Genomic DNA, 23,095 nt, shown 5'->3' on the forward strand with positions numbered 1-23,095 from the left:
ATATTTTTTATTGTACATGAACAATAGATACAGAGATTAGTTTGACAACTTGTAAGCAAGGGTGCGCTTATAAGGGTAGAAAAGACCTCTCTTCCAGCCAACCTAGTGCAGTTAGAGAGAAAATAAATAATTGACGGGTAATCTAGTGCAGGAAAGGCACAGGTAAAAATTTTTGTTAAAAATTAGCATTCCCATTGGTATTTGGTACTTTCTTTTTATTTAAAAAACAGTTTTTAATTAAATTCTTTAAGTAAATATTGTAAATACCTATACAATACTAATTTAAATAATATAACTAGAAGCGGTCCGTCCCTTCACCAGTTCATTTAATAAAACAGACACACAAAATCAAATCTCCTATAATAGTTTGGTGAATGTTTCATCTACATAGTTATTTTGATGAAACTCATAAGATGAGCAATATTCACTGTGTGACTCAACTTATTTGTTATATCGCTGATCTATTGAGGAAGCTGCTATACAAACTTGACAAGCGTAACTGCTAATCTCATATTTTTAATTGTTTTTAATAATCGAAGACAATTCATTTCAGGATTCTTTCTAAAGTCACAAAAAAGGTTTCCATTTTTGAGTGGAGTTAAAATGAAAGAGAGAGAGAGACAATGTTAATTTTACACAATACATTCAATGTACATATATCAAAATAGTATTATGAGACTTATTTGATAATTTGTATAATAACAAAGCAACGGGTTAAAATGGATGGATTTTTTTTTAGTTACAAGATTAGAATAGATAATGCAAAAAATTATATAATCATGGTTATTTTTCACCTAGCTATTTGTTGATAGTTGAGGTAGTGTATCCATTGTGTTTGTACATATCATGTATATATGTATATGTAAACGACAGTGACCACTTTCCATCATGTGAGCCGTTAATTTATTTATCATTCTATAATACATAAAAGAAATATCTTACATTTCTCATAGGTCATAACTCACACGGATTGAATATTCACTTTGTAATATCATGTAAAATAATGGATATATAATATTCTGTTGGATATGTAATAAAGTTTAAGTTTAAATTTTGTATTATTGTTGTTGTTTTGTACATTTTTTACTTGTCAAATGTTCAAAGAATTATATCAGAATGTAATTGATGATATGTGTGTATTATTTACCATTTAAGTAATTTCAATAACTTAATATTTACACAATATTTTGTCTAGTTGTTAATAAATAAAAAACTAACATTTATATTAGGTTCATTACTAATTTTATTAATATTTTTACAGATTACAAATTAATAACGTCGCGAAGAGGTAAACCATTGATTTGTATCGGCGGTTTTACATTTTGCAAGAAGTTTACATACGGACCGAAAACAAAATGGGTTTGTTCGACGCACTCTCGTCGTCATTGCTACGCGGTCGTCCACACTTTTTACGACAAGATTGTTTCTGTCAGAAATGAGCACACCCATTGTTAATTTTTTTTTTCTTTTTATTTGTACATTGTTTAAGAGTACACGGATCGAAAATAACAACAATAACACACTGTAATTGTTGTTACGCAGACGTATATGATATTTCTTGATTAATTTGTTACTTTTAGAAATTATATTGGGAGAATATAGTAATGACAGACTTGGAGTATCTCTGAATAAACCCAATTACAGCGTAATAGAAACGGGTATGTAATTTCTCATTCAATGTTTACAGTACTTAAGTTAATTTTACGTTTTTAGCTTGTGTAACATTATCGTGGTTACTAATAATAGATTACATTATTTGCCCTGAAAAGTAATCTCACGAAAGATAAATATATTGGTATGGCCATGTTCATATGAAAAAAAAAAATGACACGGTCGTATGAGTGGATTTGAAATGCTGGAAGCATAGTAAGTGATCAACGAAAGTATTCTGTTAAATTCGCAATCCCGTTTAGATATTCTCGTGAATAAATTAAAGGTAACTATTTAGCCCACTCTTCCATGCATATTTGGTATTTATGTTTCTTTTTTACATTTTATTATGATGGTAATTTTCTTTAAAAATTTTACAATTCAACTTAAAACGAAATAGGGTAGTTAATCCATGTACTGTTGTCGTGGCTTTTACGTCATCTACACTCTTCTTGTCCAATAAATGTTAGAAATAAGCACTACTAATGTTTGGTACTTCCTTAATTTTTTTTTCAATCATATTTTATTAGTAAATTAAAAACACAATACTACTTCGAATAGCGTAAGTGAACTAGAAACAGTTCGAATATTTAGGAGTTAATGTCACAAGTAGATCCAAACCTGTTATTGTTTCCAGCAAGCTATTGTTTTGTGTGCGGTATTGATCTCAGGGGTCGTCTCGAATGCTTTTTAGACTTTTTTAAGCCCACTCAGTAAAAAGCATTTAAGTATTATTATTATTTTTTACTGTCCTCTTCCTACTAATTAATATAAGTCATATTTTAAAAACACTATCGGGACTTAAAAAGATAAAAATTGTAGGTAAATAGTACCTACTTATACGTGATTTTTGTTACCGACGTTTCGACGTGGATTGCACCGCGTGGTGGTCACGACGTTAAGTTCCGATAGCGTATTTAAAATATGCGACAACAACGCGAATGTTTAAAATTAATTATAATTTAAGTTTCTTACTAACAAAGTGGTTTTTTGTTGTTCGAAATTTAATATTTTCTTCATGTGGTAGTTAACTTCTACTAGATAGTCTAAGGAAAAAAAAGCATTTTGTTTATAACTTTTAGAAAATGTTTAGAAATTTTATTACATTTTGTGAATTGTTTGTTAATATAGTAAGGTAGTAACACAATGGATTTTTGTTATCAGCGATAAATGTATTTATTACATTTAAACTTCAGTAAGTAGTTTTCTTTTATGAAACAGCATAAAGCAGCTTATTACCTAAATTATGGTAAAAAAAATACAGATTCTTATAATTTGTTGGGTAAAATAATGTTGTGTTTTAAAAAGAAAATCATATTAATTTATTATTAAGATTCTTACTAACCAAATGAATTTTTGTTCTCCAAGGTAAATGTATTTGTGTTGTTTTAGCTCTTTCTTTTTCTAGTTTATTTCTATAAAAAATAAAAACACCTTATATTCGTTTATTAATCATCAAATTAAAGTATTTTGCGTGTTGTTTGTAAATTTAAAAGCTAGAAATTATAAAAAAAATTGTCGGACTATTATACAATATGATTTTATGTAAATAAATTTTATTAGTAGCGATTATTACTTTTATTAATACCTTATTTTTCTTTATTGATACAGTGAAAAAGATCAGGTTAGGTTAGGTTATATATTTATCCCCGAGTGGTACGGTAAGGACGCCAGTCACCCTATCTTGAGAGAGGAGACCTGCCCTTACCATCAGGGGCGGGTCGCTACCGTCGGAAATGTGGTGAGTGCGAAAGCGAACCCATGTCTCCGACATATGGCACCTCGAGGGTATATTGTCTGGTTTTTGGTGAGTACACCCCCGCCTTACGGGGAGATTCCCACAGTACCCATTCAACTCCCACAAGGTCTACGGGTCTGCATAAAGCATTTTCCAGGCATTAGAAAAAAGGTTATATATTTATAAGTATTATTCGAGAGCTGGTACAGAATAATTTATAAGAGAATAATTACGTGTTTCTTTGTCATGCAGTTTGAAATGTTAAATATGTTAAAATTTTGATGGAAAATGGCAATCGTAAGTTACGGACATATTTTTTTTATTGTTAGGGAGACAAACGAGCAGACGGCCCACCTGATGGTAAGCGACTATCGTCGCTCATGAACACCTGCAACACGAGAGTTCTTTGTACGTTGCCGGCTTTTAAATATGGCAAATGGAAATGGCATTATGTTATCTTGGTAACCATCATGCGTTGCCATTTTTAAAGACTAAGGTGATATGTCTCGTCTCTGTCATGTCTCTGCTACACACCATTCTTTGGTGACAGAAGCTTGAATCGAAACCTACGCAGATGACGTGTTCGTCTTCTTCTAATTCTCACTCTGGTGTGATATATGACACATTAACTTTTTTATTCATCTTATAAACATATGTGTTTCATTTCAGAACCAATTTTTATTAGATCACGGAAAGGGAAGCCGTTATTGCGTATAGACGGTTATACGTTTTGCAAGCAGTCCGGTCAAGGCTTGAGAACCAGATGGGTTTGTTCCACGCACTGCTGCAGAGGCTGCCACGCCGTCATCCATACATACGGGAATGAAATTATAAAGAACAAAAATGAACATAACCATTAAATCTATTGTATAATAATTAAAACGCTTACACTTGTTCCACTGTGGTAATGACACAAAAATTAAGATGACTTGTTCTTTGTTCCACAGTAACAGAAAACTAAATATTTTAAGTAATATTATATAATCGATATAATGAATTTCTATCAAGATGTCACAACATAAATAGTGAATTATACGGCCATTAGCGGTGATAAACCTTTTGTACTTTGTTGTCGTCGTATTTGCGACATTAAAATGTCGCAAATCCACTGTCACAGCCACGGCGACACGGTTGTTTTACTGACTCGGCGCCTTTAACACTTAGATAAGCGAAATTATCTGTGTTTGTCTTCTAGTGTTTTTTTTTTTACAATGGAATGGCAACCACGCCTGCGCTAGATTAACGATGGTTTATGCTGGCGGAGGCACCAATGCAATGGGTGATAGATGAGAATAAAGGAATACGCTTGCGGAGCACCAGTGAAGGGTGATAGATGAGAATGAAAACAAGCAAGTTAGCCCATCATGATGAATTCATCAGGAACTAACCATTAGAACCGCGAAAAGGTCGACCTGGTTGGGTATATTGCTAGCATTGGGATTCTCAGTCTCCATTACTAACAATCATTTTCTCCCTTTGTCTTATAGTGTTTATGATATGTTTTTTTATGTTTACATTATAACAAGTTATTGATAAGTTAATGAGTTTTTGGTATCCTCTATGAGTTATTAGGCTAGAGTGCAAAGGGTTAAAAACATTTTGGATATAATCATTTTAAAACGAAGATTAAATCCTTATCCGTTCAGACAGTGCGCCTATGGAACTCGCTGCCACCCTGTCTCTATACGGAGTGCTCAGTCCTTAGCTTTGTTTAAAGGCCAAGTCAAATAACATTTTCTTTCAATGTATTTAGTTTTTTTCATTTTTCTGTAACTTTTGACTGGATTCGTCATATTTTCTTGTGTGTGCTATGTATGCATTTATATGTGTATGTATATGATATGTATATATATAGATACATATATATGGTTATAGTAGTTTAATAAATTATATGTATTTGATATTTTTGTACAGTGTAGGTTTTATATATTATGAACGAAAGAAATATTAAAAAAAAGGTTGTCTGTAAGAGATTACCTTAGCGATAAGACTGCCTTTTGTACGTTTATATATATATATATATATATATTCCAATCTGTGTTTTATGTTACTATATTTCACTTGAATTATTTAATTGTCATTGTATATTTTTATGTTTTCGGTACAATAAATAAATAAATGAAATAGTGGACATATAGATAGACGATACGGCATTGGACAACCTCCTCCCCCCATCCCTTTGCTCCTCAACATGTCTATGGTGAATACCCGACCCGCCCACATTTCACTGTACGTATTTGAATATAAGTTATAAGAAGCGAGCTCATCGCTGTACCTCCGACTACATATGTATAATAAATCAATAATTATATAAAAATGTGTTTCATTTTCTATGTAGAAACAAATATTAATGTTTTTTTCATTTACCAAATAAATAAGTTTAATAAATAAAATAGTATATTCCAAGACAGAATTGGTATATTTAGTAATAGTAGGGTGACATCTTCCTCTTACCGGAAAGAAACTTATACCGTATTGTGTTGTGAAAATTATTTAGTATTTAACTGGAAAAAAAATATAAGTGACTATTGTTGAATATTGGCATGTGTTTTGTGACTTTGTGTTTTGTGATTGTGACTTTGTCAAGTAAATTGTATTGTAAAATGTTAAACGAAAACTAACCATTAAATTTGTTGTAGTATGTTGTGAATTTTATGAGTCATCAAAAACCGGACGAATGATGATCAAGTTAGATGATTACACATTCTGTCAAAGGAAATCCGATGGGATGAGGAAACGTTGGGTGTGTTCAACACACGTGTACAAAGGGTGCCGGGCTTCTATAGCGACAATCGACAATGAGATTATAAAAATTTTTAATCAGCATAATCACTAATTGATTATTAGAAAGATATCCGATTATTACCATAATTGTGACAAAGATGACATAAATGTGGCAATGATTATAAGGTATAATTGTGGCAAATATTATAAGACATAATTATAGCAACGATTATGAGACATAATTGTGGCAAACATTATGACACATAATTGTGTATTATAATTAAAATTTGAATCACAATCTGAATTATGTTGTTAGTCATGAATTAAATTTGAAATACGAACTAAGTTTTTTGTCTACTTTTGACTTAAGTCACAAACTAAATTAAGTTACCATTATTTAGTACGCGAAATTTTTTATCAATGAATAGGAAGAAATATAATCTGTACCGAGGAATTGTGATTTTTTGAACTTCGACTTCAGTTATGTTGTAATTCTTTAAATTTGAACCACGGACTAAATGTTTTACAAATCGATAAAAAAATTCGATCTGAATTAGTTTGTTTTATTGGAAATCGATTTTAAAATCCTAAATGAGGGTTGTTCAATTTATTCAATAAAAAATATTATAAAAAAGTTGTTCATTTTCAAAATCAAAATCAGTCAGTCTATTCTATTTTTTTGCAAATTTCACATTAAAAAAATCGACTTATAATAAATAACCATAAAGTCGATTTTTTTTTTTTGATGAGATTTGTAAATTTTGTCGTATCCGATCCGATGCACTCCAATGCACTTGATACGCATATAATATTATTTACTTACCATTTTTAGTTGTGTGGTCCTGACAAAAAATGGACCTCCCGTTCCTTTCCCGTGGGAGTCGTAAGGTTGCCAACCCGCCTATTAAGCGTGGCAACTACTGGCAAAACACGCCAATAGGGAAAGGCCTATGTGCAGCAGTGGATAACTATAATTAATGTCTGCTATGATGAACGCCGCGGTTTTTTTACAGTTTCTATTTGTAGCTATACTCCGAATTTTGCTTCTATCTATCTATCCCATTTAAGAGCTGCGCTCTTGTTGGTGGAGCTCTTGCCACTCACTACGATTTTCAGCGAGTCTCTTCACCTCTTGATACGACACGACACCAACTCCTTCCTTGATCTGCCTGATGTACCTATGCCTTGGTCTCCCTCTTCCTCTCCTTTCTTCTGTCTTACCTTTCCATTGAATTTAAATTACATTGGAATTTTGCTTACGATGTTGATGTAATGTTTTTAAAATTATTGCTCCGTTGACAAATGGCAACGAGCTACTTGCTTTGGCATTTGAAATGTGTGTTTGGGTAAAAATAGTAGCGGAATATAATCAACAATTTGTATGAATACAACAAAATTGGCCGTGTGGTCCCGGCATATAATAGGTCACCCCTTCCTTTCCCGTGGGTGTCGTAAGCCGACTAAAGGAGAACGAGGGATGGGCAGCAGCGTCCCTCTTAAAACATATTTAAAGCCTGACTGCAGTTCCAATCCGCCTGCCAAGCATGGCAACTACTGGCAAAACCCCCTAAGGGGGAGGCTTATGTTCAGCAGTGGACACTTAAAAGCTGATATGATGATGATGATGAATGCAACAAAGCAGTTTTTTTTATACAACTTAGAATGGCAAACAAGCTAACGGCCCGCCTGATGGAAAGTGGTAACCGTCGCCTTTATTGCTGAATTATATTTCAATGACGATGATATGATACTGACATATCATTTAATTTTTTTTCAGTTACATTTTCCCAGACAACTCACGGAAAACCGATGATAATATATAGAGGACATCGCTACAGGCACCAGCGCAATCTGCTGAACACAATCAGATGGGCGTGTTCCACGCACAAAACGTGCAATGCTTCCCTTCACACATACAATCGGAAGGTTGTCAAAGTGACTGGATTGCATGCCCATTAATTACTCTATATGTATTTAGTTAACAATGATGGAAGTTATATTAGTGACTTGGTAATATGAGATGATAGATGATTAAAGACATAACCTATGTCAGTGATAATCCGGTATACTTAATATCTTGAAATCAGTTCAGAATAGACGGATATTGATATAGGTAATTGAATCCAATCTGGTTTACCACACAAAATATAGTCGCGTTGTTTGATTTCTCATAATATAGAGTTTTCTAGTATGATAAATCAGGAAATAGTCATAAGAATTTGAATGTTTATATGTTTGTTAAACAGACACACTTAACATTCAAACAACTGAATTTAATGAAATTTGATACATCATGTTTTAGACATATATATATTTCTCTGCCTCTTTCTTGTTATTTACAAATAGTGTAGTAGATTAACAAAGAAGTGTCAATTTTAGTTATTTAGTTATTGAATTTTAATATATTTAGATAGTCAAAAAGGCGGATTTATTACCATATGGCGTTATTTATTAAACAACCGTAGACAGGAATAACGGAGAATATATATGACGATGCAAAGTAATAAGTAAATAAATAGAAATAAATACTGAATAAAAGTTATTTGATTTTGAAATGTGGCAGAGAGTCTGGAGGAATCTCACAAAATTTATTTTGCAAAGAGAAAGTAAGTGCAAGCGGGGTTACCATACCATTTTCACCCATCAAAAAAAAAATGTATTAATTTCTAGTGCACATATGCAATGGAACGTCAGTTTATAAACAAAACTAGCCTAATAAAAATAGATGAGCTTCTCTTGTGAAAAATTCGATTAGAGACCACAGCTTTATAAAATAGATATTTTATTTATACCTATCTATTTATTGTTATTTATTTTATCTATAATACTTATGAAGTACAAAAAGCGGTCTTATTGCTAAAACAATCTTTTCCAACCTTAAAGACGGTAGCTATTGATGCAAGAAGTCTATCGAATAAAAAAATGCTCTTGTTAATATAACATGGCTTACATAGCTACATCTAAATACTTCCAATAGTATAAGCATATATATATATATATATATATATATATATATATATATATATATATATATATATATATATATATATATATTATATATATATATATATATATATATATATATATATATATGCTACAATTATGTTACAAGATAATTAGATATTTTAGGATAAAAACAAGATACATAAAAACATACAGAATTATAATAACAGGTAGTGGGATTTAATTAGGTTTTTTGAGGACTATAGGGATGACTGGGCGCTGTGTTGTATTGAGGATAAGTAGTGAGTTCCATAGTCATATGGCGTACACAGGGCCTCTAGACAAATGGCAAGCGAATCTGTCGATGGAATCGACATCGCTAGCGAGTCTATGAGTTGGAATGAGACATGCGACATTATAAGGTATTACAGATATTTGGTACTTGGTGGAAGTTTGAATGGAATCCACGGTTTGTTATAGAAAATTCTTGCCCAGTTTGCCTTTCAAGACATCTTGCATGATAAATCTAATAACATTTATTAACAGTTAAATTTCCTGTGATTTTGTCATGTTCTTTATTGACATACTTACTTATACCTAATTATAAGTGTTAACAATTAACCATGTGTGTTATTAACAAATGGTTTTCTTATTTACAGTTACATTAATAAAGACTAAGAAGGGCAAAACTAATATAAAGATCGGTGAATACACATTTTATTTAAAGCCCGGCAACCACAAATACAGAAAGAGATGGTGTTGTACGCAGAACAAGTACTGTCGAGCATGCATTCATATTGTTGATAATAAAATAATAGCTATAAACAATGAACATAATCATGAGAAGAAATGAAATCATGTTGATGAAGCGATCTATCGTCAACCACCATGGTTTATGGTCTTTATTATTATATCAATCGTACTGACCTCTACTGAATATTGGCCTTCCCCATAAGAGGAGTTTTGTCAGTAGTCGCCATGTTTGACAGGCGATTTGGCACCCGCAGTGAGGCTTTGGTGATATTTTAAGGGTGTCTACCTTTCTACCATTAAGTTTCTTTCGTATTTAAGAGGTGATCTTATAACACCCACGGGAAAGGACGGGATGACGCATTTTATGTCAGACCACATGGCGTATATCCTCGTGTCTATATCTCATATCAATTCTAGTGCCTTATGATCTCTCTTTTTTCCTTAAAATAATATTGTCATTTCTGTTCCATAAAATGTTCACACCAAAATAAAAGATTACTTTTTAAGTTCTCTGTTACTGTCATTTTTTTTTTTTCAAATTTTCTTTGATTTTGATCGTTAATATTGTCTATCCTTATCACACTGTACATTCATCTTAATATTCCCATCTCAGCTATGCGTCTGTCACCTTTCTGGTTTATCTTACTGATCTACACAAGATAGAGGATCATATCACGGTTGAATGAAGTTCTTGTCAATTTTCACCTAAAAGGCATGAAGATAAATAAAAAAGAGCAAATTATTTACATATGCACGTAGAAGAATAACCTCAGGACTAAATGTAATTCCTAGTGGAGTAAACAGAAGCATTATACTGAAGTGATCAACAGCTGAGACAAGAAAATGATCCTGTATCTAGAACAAATATTCTATAACCCACTACAGAAACCTTTATTGTACATAATCTGACAATAGCAGTACAAAATTAACTAAATCGCGTTAGAAATAAGAAAATATACTCTTATAGTTGACATTGTTGTTATTTGTATAAAATCTATTGTTATAATTTTAATTTCATTTACTCATTAGAGGGAGGCATTATTTGGAGAATACATTGTACAAAGGCCATATCCTTAGTATCGTCCTCTCGTCTCTACATCCGTCCTCAAACAGTTTGATTGCATGCTGTATTTCATTACAAATTCTATCACAGCTTAATTCTTTACCAAATAAGAGTCCAATATTTGCCAGTCTTGCACGTGGTGTTGCGTTGTGAGAATCATGTCTATCATTCTTCTGGGAGAATAAGACTTGTTGTTGTTGGAGGGTCATTGTTATTAAATTAAACAATCGTTAATACAATAAATGCTTTTGGACTTATACTACTATGCTTACTTATTCTAGATTTGGTATGCAAACACCATATTCACACAATATTTTTACCTAAATTTGACGCAAGTTTTGAACTGACTTCATGAAAAGAGAAGAATTCATACGCCAATTTCATCTAAAGAAATTAAATATTGGTCTTATTCAATTTATATTAGCTGAGCCAAATCTATTTTTTTTTTAACACTTCTGTTAAATATTGGTGCCCATTAATTCTTCTCTTTTAATGAATAGGAGATTTGGATACGTTTCTCTATATTTAGATATCTAGGAAATCACTTCAGGGTACGATAGTGCTGATATACCTGAAGAAGGTTAAAGCCCTTAACAATTAAAAAGAAATTTTGCATCTTACAATATTAATCAAGATACCGTTTCTATCTTTAGTCAGCGGTATTTCATCAAGCAGACCATCAGCTTGTTTGCCATTCTAAATGTCATAAAATAAGCATGCTCTTTTTGTTACATTTAGAATGGCTTGATTGTCATTCCAATTTGTATAAAGAGAAATTTTATTGCGCAATTACAATACTAACTTCTCTAACTTATTCCAGCTATACTCACCGACGACGGGAAGGGACACCACACGATTTTGATCGATGGCTACAAGTTCTTCAGAAGAAGTTACGTGAGCAAGAACAATAAAGTAAGATGGGTTTGCTCCACGTACGGCCATCGTCCACGGTGCCAAGCTAGTATCCATACTATTGATGACGTAATAGTATTCTGCCACAATAAACATAACCATACGCCCGTCGTGCACGGTGCAGTCCGGGGAAGAGTATTAAAACTCATAACAATGTAAACGTCAAGGTAGATTAGCATTCAAAGTTGATGAACACGTTAAGATTTTTGAAACCCCCATACTGCATTTGACATATATGCCATTTATTTATTTATACTTTTGCTCACATTAAAACAGAGTGGATTTAAATCCTGATGTCATTTTCTACCAGTGAGCAGTTACGTTAAATAGAGAAAGTAAATGGTGGTATATTGGTCAACAAAAGCAATTTTAAATAAATATTTTGATACATTTTAAGATGGATGAACATACATACATATATATAGAATAAAATGCCATTATATATGTTCCACTAAGTAACACCTTATATCTTAAATAATGTGTGTCGAACAACTTATATGTAGCCAACCGTGTTACGGAGGTGTGGGAATTTGCTATTGACATTGCCAGCAATACACCCTGTCAAGTCAACTGTCAACATCCAACCATCGTGCTGAATTCCTGGTGCATTAATCACGATAGTCTAAAAGACGTGGCTTTTCATCTCACCTGTCATCCGTCACTGCCAGCGTATTTCGTTAACGCAGGCAGGATTATCATTCCATTGTCATCCATTAAAAAAACCGTATTAAGGGTTTTAGTATGGTTGGTAATCGATCGATAGATACCAGAGGGAGACTTTGTACAAAAGTTAATTGCTTGGGTACCTCTGTCCCATTCGTGTTTCTACCGTGTTTCGGTTTGAAGGGTGGGATATGGCGTGAATTTACAGGGTACAGAGGAATAACATCTGAGTCCTCAGGAATAGCAACACATGGGGGGTATCATGGGCGAAACAGTATACTCTGTTATGTCCATGGTACTGCTCATGTCTACAGGCGACAGTTACCACTTTCCATCAGGTGGGCCGTCAGCTTGTTTGCCATTCTAAGTTGTATAAAAAAAAGATGTGCATCAACTTTGCTTGCTAACTATGTAAGGTACACAAAACTGTAAGTTATAAAGAGTTAGTATTATTTTCTAATTATTATTAAGTGTGTGATTAATATTAAATACTGTAATGATTGATAGATAACCATCGCTACCTATTAATTATTATTAAATCACCCTTTAACTATCCACTGCTGAACATAGGCCTAATATATTTAATATCTATTATTAATATGGAAGTTTATTTCATAATACCAGTGGAAACATTAAAAAAATATTTGTAAAGAATTTGTTTTTTTTTTCTTTCATTTAATTTATATAATTTTTCAATTGATATTCATTGTTTTAGTATTTTACAAAGTTTGAGTTAATTTTTAGGCAAAGTAAGTAAAAATATTGCCGTGTGTTCTCGGCGTAGTGTGAGACATTTCTTTCTTTCTTGTGTGTTGTTAATGGTCGAGGGATGGGCAGCAGCGTCTTAATATATCACCGAAGTCTTAACTGTGATTGCTAATTCGCCTGTCAAGCATGACAACTACTGGCGAAACCTCACAAGGGTAAGCCCTATCTTCATCAATGGATAATTTGATGACGGATGTAGAAAAAAAACGAAAAAAGAGACAAATACTGTTAAGAGTCTGTATTGCTTTTAAATTAAGATATGAAAAAAAGTGATCCAGAAGAGTACAATTAAAAGGAGAAATAATGAAATATCTTAAATAATTAAGGAAAAATTTTTTCTCAAGGAATCTTAATTGTAAACAATTCTAAATAGTCATATTTTATAAATCTTCCGCCCTTTACAGGCGGAATTGTAACCACAGTTAGGCTTTGGTGATGTTTAAAGAGGGATGCTGCTGCCTATCCCTTGATTATTAAGTTCCCTTATACAATTACATACATCCTGACATCCGCGGGAAAAGATGGGACCACACGGCGAGGCGGCTCATAATTGCTCAATTAATATCTTCAACGATACATGTAAAAAAGAATCAATAAATGAGCATTTAATGATTCTTTTATAATTTATGAGACCTGTGATCAACAGTGGAATGTGAATAATTAAAGAAAAAAATTGTGAATGTACTACTTAAGTAAGGTGTGACAAAGACAAACATAATGAAATAGTAATGACAGACAAGGAATGCGGTAAAGCTAAGCATCCCCATTATATAGAATTAGTTTTAACAGTTTTTGCATGATCATTGTGAATGTTGTAATTACTGATTGATGGTTTAATTTAACTTTAGTTGAAGAGTAGTATAAAGCAAGAATAATTTCGCATGATACAGTACTTGTAATGTATTTACAAAATAAACTGACCTATTTTTTTTATTTGCATGCATGAATGGAAGTGAGTAGTTTATCTATCACTTTTTTTCATGTTACATTTGTTCAGGGGTGTTTATTATGAGTTTATTTATTCAGTCTGACAATTGAAATATTAAATAGAACTGTCCTACAAATTAGTATTAAAATTATAAAAAAACAGGCGAGTCTAGTTTGTAGTCAGAAGATTTGTAATAAGCCCCCAGGTCTCGTTTAGTTTATTATAATAATTTTTACCATTTCCTTTCTTTACTTTTTTCTTGTATCGTAAATAAATAAGTGAATTAAATAAACAAATATTTAATTTTAAATACACTCATATATTTCTTTCCACTACTATTTCACTACCCAATTAAAACTATACCTATGATATTATCAAGATGATTTATGATGCGACAAAAATATTAACCCAGTTTTTTAATATAAAATATAAGATTGATTTGGTTTTGATATGGGCTATGTATAATTTAAAAAATGTTAAGAACATTATTTAAATCGTGTAATAATTAAATTTTGCAGTCAATTCAAGAACAGTCACGACGAAGGCGAATCACACATATGAAACACAAGGTTCAAAAGAAAGAGCTTGTGTGGGTTGCTACGGAAAACTAAAGAAAACACTCCATAGCTCGGAAGTGAAGAAAAAAATTAAAAATGTTAAATCCTACTGTTTTGAATGCAGAAAAGCATATTGTTTTACATGTTTCTTTGATGAACATAATTTTTAATGATTTTTTTTTTGTCTTTGTCTTCTTTAGCAGGGCCGTAGTTAGACCCATGTTTAAAGTAGGGCAAAAGAACTTTTTGATAGGGCAGAAGCCGTAATTAAGTGACTTCAAAAAAGCGAGTCTGTCTAATTTTCTTGGGTCCTTTCATTTTAAAGTATTGGGCTTTTTAGTTTTTTTTGCCCCTCAATGCCCCCTCTCCCTAGCTACGGCCATGTTATTTAGTTTTGATAAAAATAAATATACGTGATTTTTATTGCTGAATTTTGCTTTGTACTAATTCTATTTAATTTGTAATAATTCAACGCCAATTGTATTAGCCTATTAAAATAAAAGTATAATATGTGAAAAGTATGTTTTATTTTTGTTAAAAAAAATGGTCCTTAACCGAATTTTTTGTATAGGAAACCACGAGTATGATATAAAAGTAACTACAATAACAAGTTTTGGTGGACCAAGTAAAAACTAAATATCTCTTAAAATAGTAAATTTTAGAAAGAACTTTATGATTTAGAGTTTCTGAATTGACCAAAAAATCATTTCCACTGAAATTAGTTTCTAATAAAACATTCATAAAATACAAAAATAAAATTAATCAATTTCATCTTACTATGCGGATGCTACCATTATTTGTGTGGATGTATGTATGGATAAATCTATTCATACATGGTTTATACAAAAGCTACAGGGTAGGTGATACATAATAACACTTTATATACTGACTAGCTGTATCTCACGGCTTTGTCTGCGTGAATCGTCGGCATAAAGTATCCTGTATTCTAAGTTAAAGTATAACCTACTTGTGTACCAAATTTCATTCAAATCTGTTCAATAGTTTTTACGTGAAAGACTCACAGATATCTATCCATCCATCTGTCCATCATTGCAAACTTTCGGATTTATAAGAATGATAAGATCCGCACAGGCAAAGCCACAGGAAATGGCTATTTTTATATATCATCATATCAGCCATTATATGTCTACTGCTATGCGGATGAAGGGGATTGGGGTTGTTAGTAATGGTCACGCTTGAAAGGCGGATTGGTTATTGCAGGTAACTTTGGTGATGTTTAAAGAGCGACGCTGCTGCGCATATATAAATTAAAAATATATGAATAATATATATTTATATATTTAAAATGATTGCCTACAGCCATTTTCGTGAAATCACAACGAGGGAATACCCAGCTCACTCTAGGTGGATACACATTTTACAACAAGAAGGTATTTGGTACTTCTGTGTACCCAGCGAAGAAAAGATGGGTATGTTCAACCCACTTTTGCAAGGGCTGCAGAGCGGTTGTTTATACTGTTGATGATGTAATTGTTACGGTTAAGAACAAACATAATCATTAAACAATCACTGTAGCTAATTACTTATCAAAGATTAAATTTTCTCCAATAAGTTATTAATGTTTTTATACCTTGTTGTTTGAATTAAACAATTATTATTGTTATATATTATTTTTATCCCTAATTCATTCCTACTTTTTTAAATAATTAAATTATCTAACATTATAATTGTTAGTCATTTTTATGGGAAACAGATTTTATTATACTTCATTTTAAAAAGGAATAAAACAATTAAAATAAATAATTTTTATCAAATTAATAAAACATGAGACAAGTTTTGATGTTAAAATATGCAACAATATTTATTGTAATTATGCAATAATTTAATAAAAAAAATAATAAATAATTTAATAAATAAATTAATAAATAAATTAATAAAAAAAACAAAAGATACAAATAAACTTAATAAAAAATATTTAAATATATATTATTATTTCAAGCTTTTTCCCAAGTTTTTGTACATTTTAGTTAACAAACATGTGAACCGGAAAGAGTTAGGGGAAGCCTCCCCCATCAGTGTAACATCACGCTTACAATTTTTCATTTAATTGCTAATAATAATTAAATTATAATGTAATAAATATATTTATTTATTGTACAGCTCAGTTCATCATGTCAAGCCGAGGCAACAGGATGGTGTACCTCAACGGATATACGTTTACATTAATGAAGGACAAAAGAGCCCGTCAACCAGTAACTAAACAGAGGTGGACGTGTTCAAGTCGCATGAAGTATAGATGCACCGCTAAAGTGTATACTGTGAATGATAGAATAGTATACAGTGAACCCAATCATAGTCACTAGGCAACTGAAATGTGATAAAAAAATGAATGCACGTCTATTTTACTACATAAAACATTTAAGAAATTCGTACGAACGATAAGAGATTGTGGTTACCGTTAACCATGGTATAATGTGGTTATATAGGTGAAATCGTAATCGTTAGCCGTCCTGAAAATTAAGAATCTGCCTATACTACGGAATCTGATAAATAATAATAAAAAATATTTCTCCTCATTTCCGCCTGGTGAGTTTTGGATGGATCTAATTATCCTTTACCCCGTGAACCTGAATCAAAGAACATTTATGCTAAACCTAGATGCCCATCGATTTGCCTTTTGACAAACGCCGTTTGATGGCGCCCTCATTATCGTCGGTTCCCAGACACGCCGAAGCTCAGAAGCTGCAACTTGATGACGGCAAGCCATTTTGAGCGGACTTATGACCTGTCTGTCCTCAGCGGAAGCAGAGACTGCTCCGCTGGTGTTCACTCCCGCAAGACGCCGCTGCTCTACGTGCCCAAAGAACAAGCAGTGGTAGTAGTGCATGGAAGTGCCCTATACTAACTTAGCATAGCTTTACTCTCCCTTAAATATGGGAGGCTCAAAAGGTTTTGTCGTTTTTTGACTCATGTTTGTTTGGTGAAAATGTTGATTAAACACACCTTTTAAAAGATGCTAACGATTGCGATATCACCTCTATAATAAATACAAAATCCATTTCATGCTAACTGATATATATGTCTGTCACGCCTGTCTCCCGTTAGGCAGTAACAATGGAACACCAAATGCTTCGATCCAAACAAATTTGTTTCGCTTCTTCCACATTCATCAATCTTTTCATACACGCTCGTCGGTTACGGGTACTTTTAATTTGGCCCTTCTTCAGCACATCACCTATTTAGTCGATTTACGTCCGTCTAGGGCGGCCTCTACCGGCATCTCCATTCATTCTTTCTCGATAAATCTCTTTCGTAATTCTTTCATCCATTCTCTCTAAATGGCAAAACCAACGCAACATTCCCTTTTCGATCTTTATCACTGCATCGTCTTTCAGTCCACACTTCTCGCTAATCACACTGTTTCTTACTCTATCTTTTAATATTATACTACATATACTTTTCAGAGCTCTCATCTCTACGGCATTTTTCTTACTTTTATGCTTCTTCTGCCATACCCACGAATCGCTTCCATACATGAGTGTTGGTATCAGTACTTCCTGAATTATAGCAAGGCGAGCTTCGCTCAATACATTCTTGCTTGCCTTGCTTATTGATCTACATGCCTTATATAATTAATGTGCGCCTTAAATATTATAAGAAATTAAGAAATTGTGATAAATTAAAATTAGGCATTTATTTTACCATAAATAGTTTTTCATTTAATTGTTATATAAATCATTTTACAATTTTTACTGTTATATTTCTTTTTTTGTAATATCAAGTACTTTTTTCGTATTAATCATCGGCTCTCGTTATAATGTGTAAGTTTATTGTGGAAACTTCATTTGTTATTAGTTATTGCTATATTTATTATTTATGTGTTTTATGTATTGTATGTTTCCCTAATCAAGTTAAATAAATAAATAAATTTATTATTTTTTAATAGACACATCTATAATGTTTCCTTCTATTATTGTACGCATACTGCCCGCTAGTAATTAATGCTCCTTTCCACTCAGGGTTTGCTGGAAGAGAACTCTTACAGAGTTAAGCTCGCCTGTTGTTGTACATCTTTATTTTATATATATTATATGTTGTAATTTTTTGTGTACAATAAAGAATAAATAAAAAATAAATAATGGTAGGAAGATGATAATGAGTTTCTACTGTTCTCAACCAACCTCCATCCATCAATTCGACTAAATCCTAAACATCGTGAATCTAGCAGAACAACAAACAATATGTGTGTCATTTAATATTTTTACCCATTAATAAAGGGAATCGCCGTTTCCAAACATATAATTACCCCACCTGAGATTAGAAAAGCCCACTGTACACGAATCCTAATAGGATTTGCTTTATATAACCCACCAGTATAGATGTACTAGTCTATTAATGTTAGGTTCTCAGTATGTGAGACCTACTAAACTTGGCGGGTTATACAAAACAAATCCTAATATAATTCACCGAAATTACAATCTTTTAGTTAGTTTTTATTTATATTTTTAATGCTAACTAATAATATGTATTTTGTTTTTTTTTAGTAATCAAATATACGACTGTCATGTCTTCGAAAGGTTATCCGATATTGGTCGTCGGTGGATATCGGTATTCGCAGCACAAAAAGTACTCGAACAAAGTGAGATGGCGATGTTCGATGCACCACAGAAAAGCATGCAAGGCACTGTTGTATACGATTAATGATGAGATTGCATTCATGTATAGAGCGCATTCACATTAAAGCAGGGTTGTCACATGCTATTTTTAAATTTTACTTAAATAACAAATATTTTAATGCTATACTAAATTAACTATTTTAAGTTAATGTTATTATGCTTTATGTATATTTTTTTTTATTACTAATTAAGCTAGAAAAGTGTATTAACAAAATTTATAACTGTATAATTATTATTTTACATATATAAAAAACCGATTGTGTAATGTAATAACCTAATGTAATTTGATTCCGTATTGAAAAAATCAAGCTGTATGATTTCCTAAAAACAAATTAGTTAATAAAAATATCTTTAAGTTTATTATCTAGGTTTTTGGCATATAACTCTTTGTAAAGGAATATATTTGACTATTAAACTAACTTTATGTTCTTATTGTTCTTCTTTTTTCTATACATAAATATCTAACTGCGACTCTCCTTATGCAAACGCGGTCCCATGATAGTGTTTGTCTTTTCTATGTAACATGAAATTACAAACAAGTGTACAGCTTATTTTATGGAAAATCGTGGATTATGGATATCGCAGGATATACTGTGACGCCCATGGTAATACTATACCATAGACGTCACAGTGTATTTTTCAGGAATATCAATGCAGGCATTTTATTCCTGATGACTAAGGAATTGTGCCTCGGTATCCTGTCATTTCACTGCCGTATTCCACCTTCTAAAGCGAAACATAGCTACGCACAACACGAGTGGGATTGTTAGTGGTGCGGACTATCAGTCCCATTGCTAGCAATATACCCTATCAGGTCAACCTCCACGTGGTCCCCCCTGGATACCATCGTGCTGAATTCCAAGTGTATTCATTACAATGGGCTAACTGACTTGCTCTTTCATCCTTACTTATCATCCTTCACTAGTGTTCCGCCAGCGTATACCGTTACCACAGGCGGGGTTACTACTCTACTATTATCCATTGAAAAAAAAAAACACGAGTGGGACAGTGGTACCCATACAGACGACTATTACACAAAAACTCCCACTACCACCAGTGGGCATTAGTTAGTAGTTGTCAAGATTTCAAACCTATCAGAATAAGGTTCTCATTCAACGAATTATGTTTCAGGAACTCCGTGCCACTTTATTCGAAGTCAGAAAGGAAATTTGCTCTTATCAGTTGGAGGGTATAGATTTTCCAAAAGAAAGTATCAGCCATATGGAAAGTGTGGTTCAACGCAGTACAGATGGAGGTGTTCCACTCACCACAATAGAGGATGCAGGGCAATTGCACTCACCATAGATGATCAACTTATGTATGTGAAGAATGGTCATAATCATTGTATTCCTTATTAGAAATTATATTATAATAAATAAATATAGTCACAACTGTAACCTCTGACAATATAGTCAGAGGCAAATAAGAGTTTTGTAATAAATAAAATGAAATTTCAGAAACTAATTAACCCCCGACGCAAAAACGACGGGGTGTTATAAGTTTGATATGTCTCTGTGTGCGTGTGCGTGTGTGTGTGTTTGTCTTTTTTTATTTTGATTTTTGTTTGAAAGGAGAATTAGTCGGGAGTGTTTTTAGCTATGTTTGATGGATATCGGTCCAAGATGGCCGACGCCAAAAATGTCGTATTACAATTTTTTTCACAACTCTTGCAATATAGGTATCAAATAAAAGGGCTTGACTTGTAGAATACTATACATTATAACAAATTTCAAATCCAAGATGGCTGCCATCTCAAAATGGCGAATAACTTTTTTTTTACAACTTCCTAAATATGGATATCCAATGAAAGGGCTCGACTAGTAAAATAATGTACTTACACTGTATTAAAAGGGAATGAGGAATATTAAGTAACGAAACGAAAATAAAAAATTCAAAAATTATATTTTTGTCTGCTCAATGCCCTAGCTAGATTGATGAAGAAAATGGACTGATGACTGGTATCTAGGACCTAACGAATTATTTTTAATTATAGATTTGAGTGTGTCGGGGGATTTTTAAATTTATAATAAACATTTATGTGTTATATACACGTATTTATTGCAATATTTGAATATAGGCGTTCTCTTATAATAAATAAGACTCCTTCATCGCTGGACGGTAACTTCTTTCCAACAATTAAGTGACTTTTAAAAGGTGATTACAGAATTTCAATTTGTATTTGTGTAAACAAAAAAATTCTTCCTTCAGGGAATTTTAACAATTTAAAACAGATAAAAAGTTAATTAGCTTCAATGGATATTGTTTTTACATGAGAAAATAAAGGAATAACACCAAAGGTACTAGAGCTTTATGGAGATCTTATATTCATAATAGCAACGGCTGCGGACCTAAATTGTACACTGTAGAAAATTACACAGTACTTTTAAACAATTTACATAATCATCCAGCACTTAGAAATATAAGTTCTAAACACTGATATTGTAGTGGCTATTGTGAAAGAAATAATTAAATAATTCTTATTCAAATAAACTTTTTAAACATTTGTGAAGAGTAATTTTTTTTTATAATTTTACTATCCATTCGGAATGCTAATCCAGATAATAAGAGCAGGTAAGAAACTCGACTGTTCCGCGTTCATGATGCCAAAGGTTGACTGGTAGAGAATGCTGCTAACATTAAGTCCGCTTTTTGAACTTTTTTTTATTTTAGTCAATAAAGTTATTTAAATAAATAAATAAACAAGTTAATATGAAATAAATCAGTTGCAAATAGATATTAAATTATTATATATTAATACTAGCTGAACCGACAAACGTTGGTTTGCCATATAAATGATTTCTAGGGAATTTTCTTTGAGGTGGGCCACCCTTATCGCTTAGGGTTATAAAAAACTAGATAACACCCTATTCTTAAATCTACCGAGTATACATAAAATTTGATCAAAGTCGGTTAAGCCGTTTGTGAGAACTATAATAGAATATTATATATATAAAATATGTATTAAAATTACGAATCTTTACTTCTTTTACAAAAAAAAATGTATGAGAAATTTTATTTAAAACTGATTTTTAATATTTATCCCCGCGACATGATATATTGAGTCATATACGAATAGAAACTACGAGTCCTTACTTCTTTTATAATATAATATTATACATGTAAAAGTGAGTTTATTTACTTGCTTGCATATTTGTAATTGATACTAAACCAAGTAAATAGGTATAATAGCTACAGGTAAATAAGTATACAGATTTCAGAAATTTGAAATAGTAGCTGCATTTCAGTTTTTTGATAAAGTAATAATGTTAATGTTTGTTTCAGTGGTAATTCTATATCCACCTTGCAGGTATCTTTCCGAAGAAGAAAGAAGATGCGAACAAATGAAGCTGTAAATACGTAATGCTCAAACAAAAATGAATGAAATATACCTCAAAGATAGAAGAAGCCAAGAAACATTGAAGAATTAATTCCTCTAGACTGGAAGAGGAACTTGAAGGGAAAGAGTTAGTTAACAGTATACGCTGGCAGAGCACCAGTAAGGGATAATACACTATCAGGCCGACCTCCACGTGATCTCCCCTGGAAACCATTGTGTTGAATTTCTGGTGTATTCATTATATTAGGCTAAGTGACCTGCTTTCATCCTCACCTTCATTTATCATCTTTCACTGGGGCGGGATTACTTCAAGTCAACCTCCACGTGGTGCTCCCTATGGTGCTAATATATCATGGTTAATTTTTAGTGAAGTCACGATGGATCATAAGTCCCGACTTCATCCTCATTTGTTATCATACTAT

The 23,095-nt window shown here is 32.2% G+C and overlaps 1 protein-coding gene across 4 annotated transcripts in view; it reads left to right on the forward strand.

Annotated features, from left to right (window-relative positions):
• LOC113518763 (modifier of mdg4) overlaps positions 1-21,851 on the forward strand; it is a 362,824-nt gene extending 340,973 nt beyond the window's left edge. Inside the window, exon 5 of one of the 4 annotated variants that reach the window (XM_031912373.2) lies at positions 20,468-21,851. In XM_031912373.2, coding sequence (XP_031768233.1) covers positions 20,468-20,694 — 227 coding nt within the window. In that variant the 3' untranslated portion in view covers positions 20,695-21,851. Of the gene's footprint in view, positions 1-11,691; positions 11,958-14,660; positions 14,885-19,204; positions 19,769-20,467 lie in introns of those variants that run through there. The other 3 variants (XM_031912916.2, XM_031912664.2, XM_031912034.2) reach the window with 3 other exon arrangements.
• The last annotated feature ends 1,244 nt before the right edge of the window (positions 21,852-23,095 follow it).

Source organism: Galleria mellonella, unplaced genomic scaffold (assembly GCF_026898425.1).
Source record: "Galleria mellonella isolate WM207_F2 unplaced genomic scaffold, CSIRO_AGI_GalMel_v1 utg159, whole genome shotgun sequence".
Classification (NCBI taxonomy): Eukaryota; Metazoa; Arthropoda; class Insecta; order Lepidoptera; family Pyralidae; genus Galleria; species Galleria mellonella.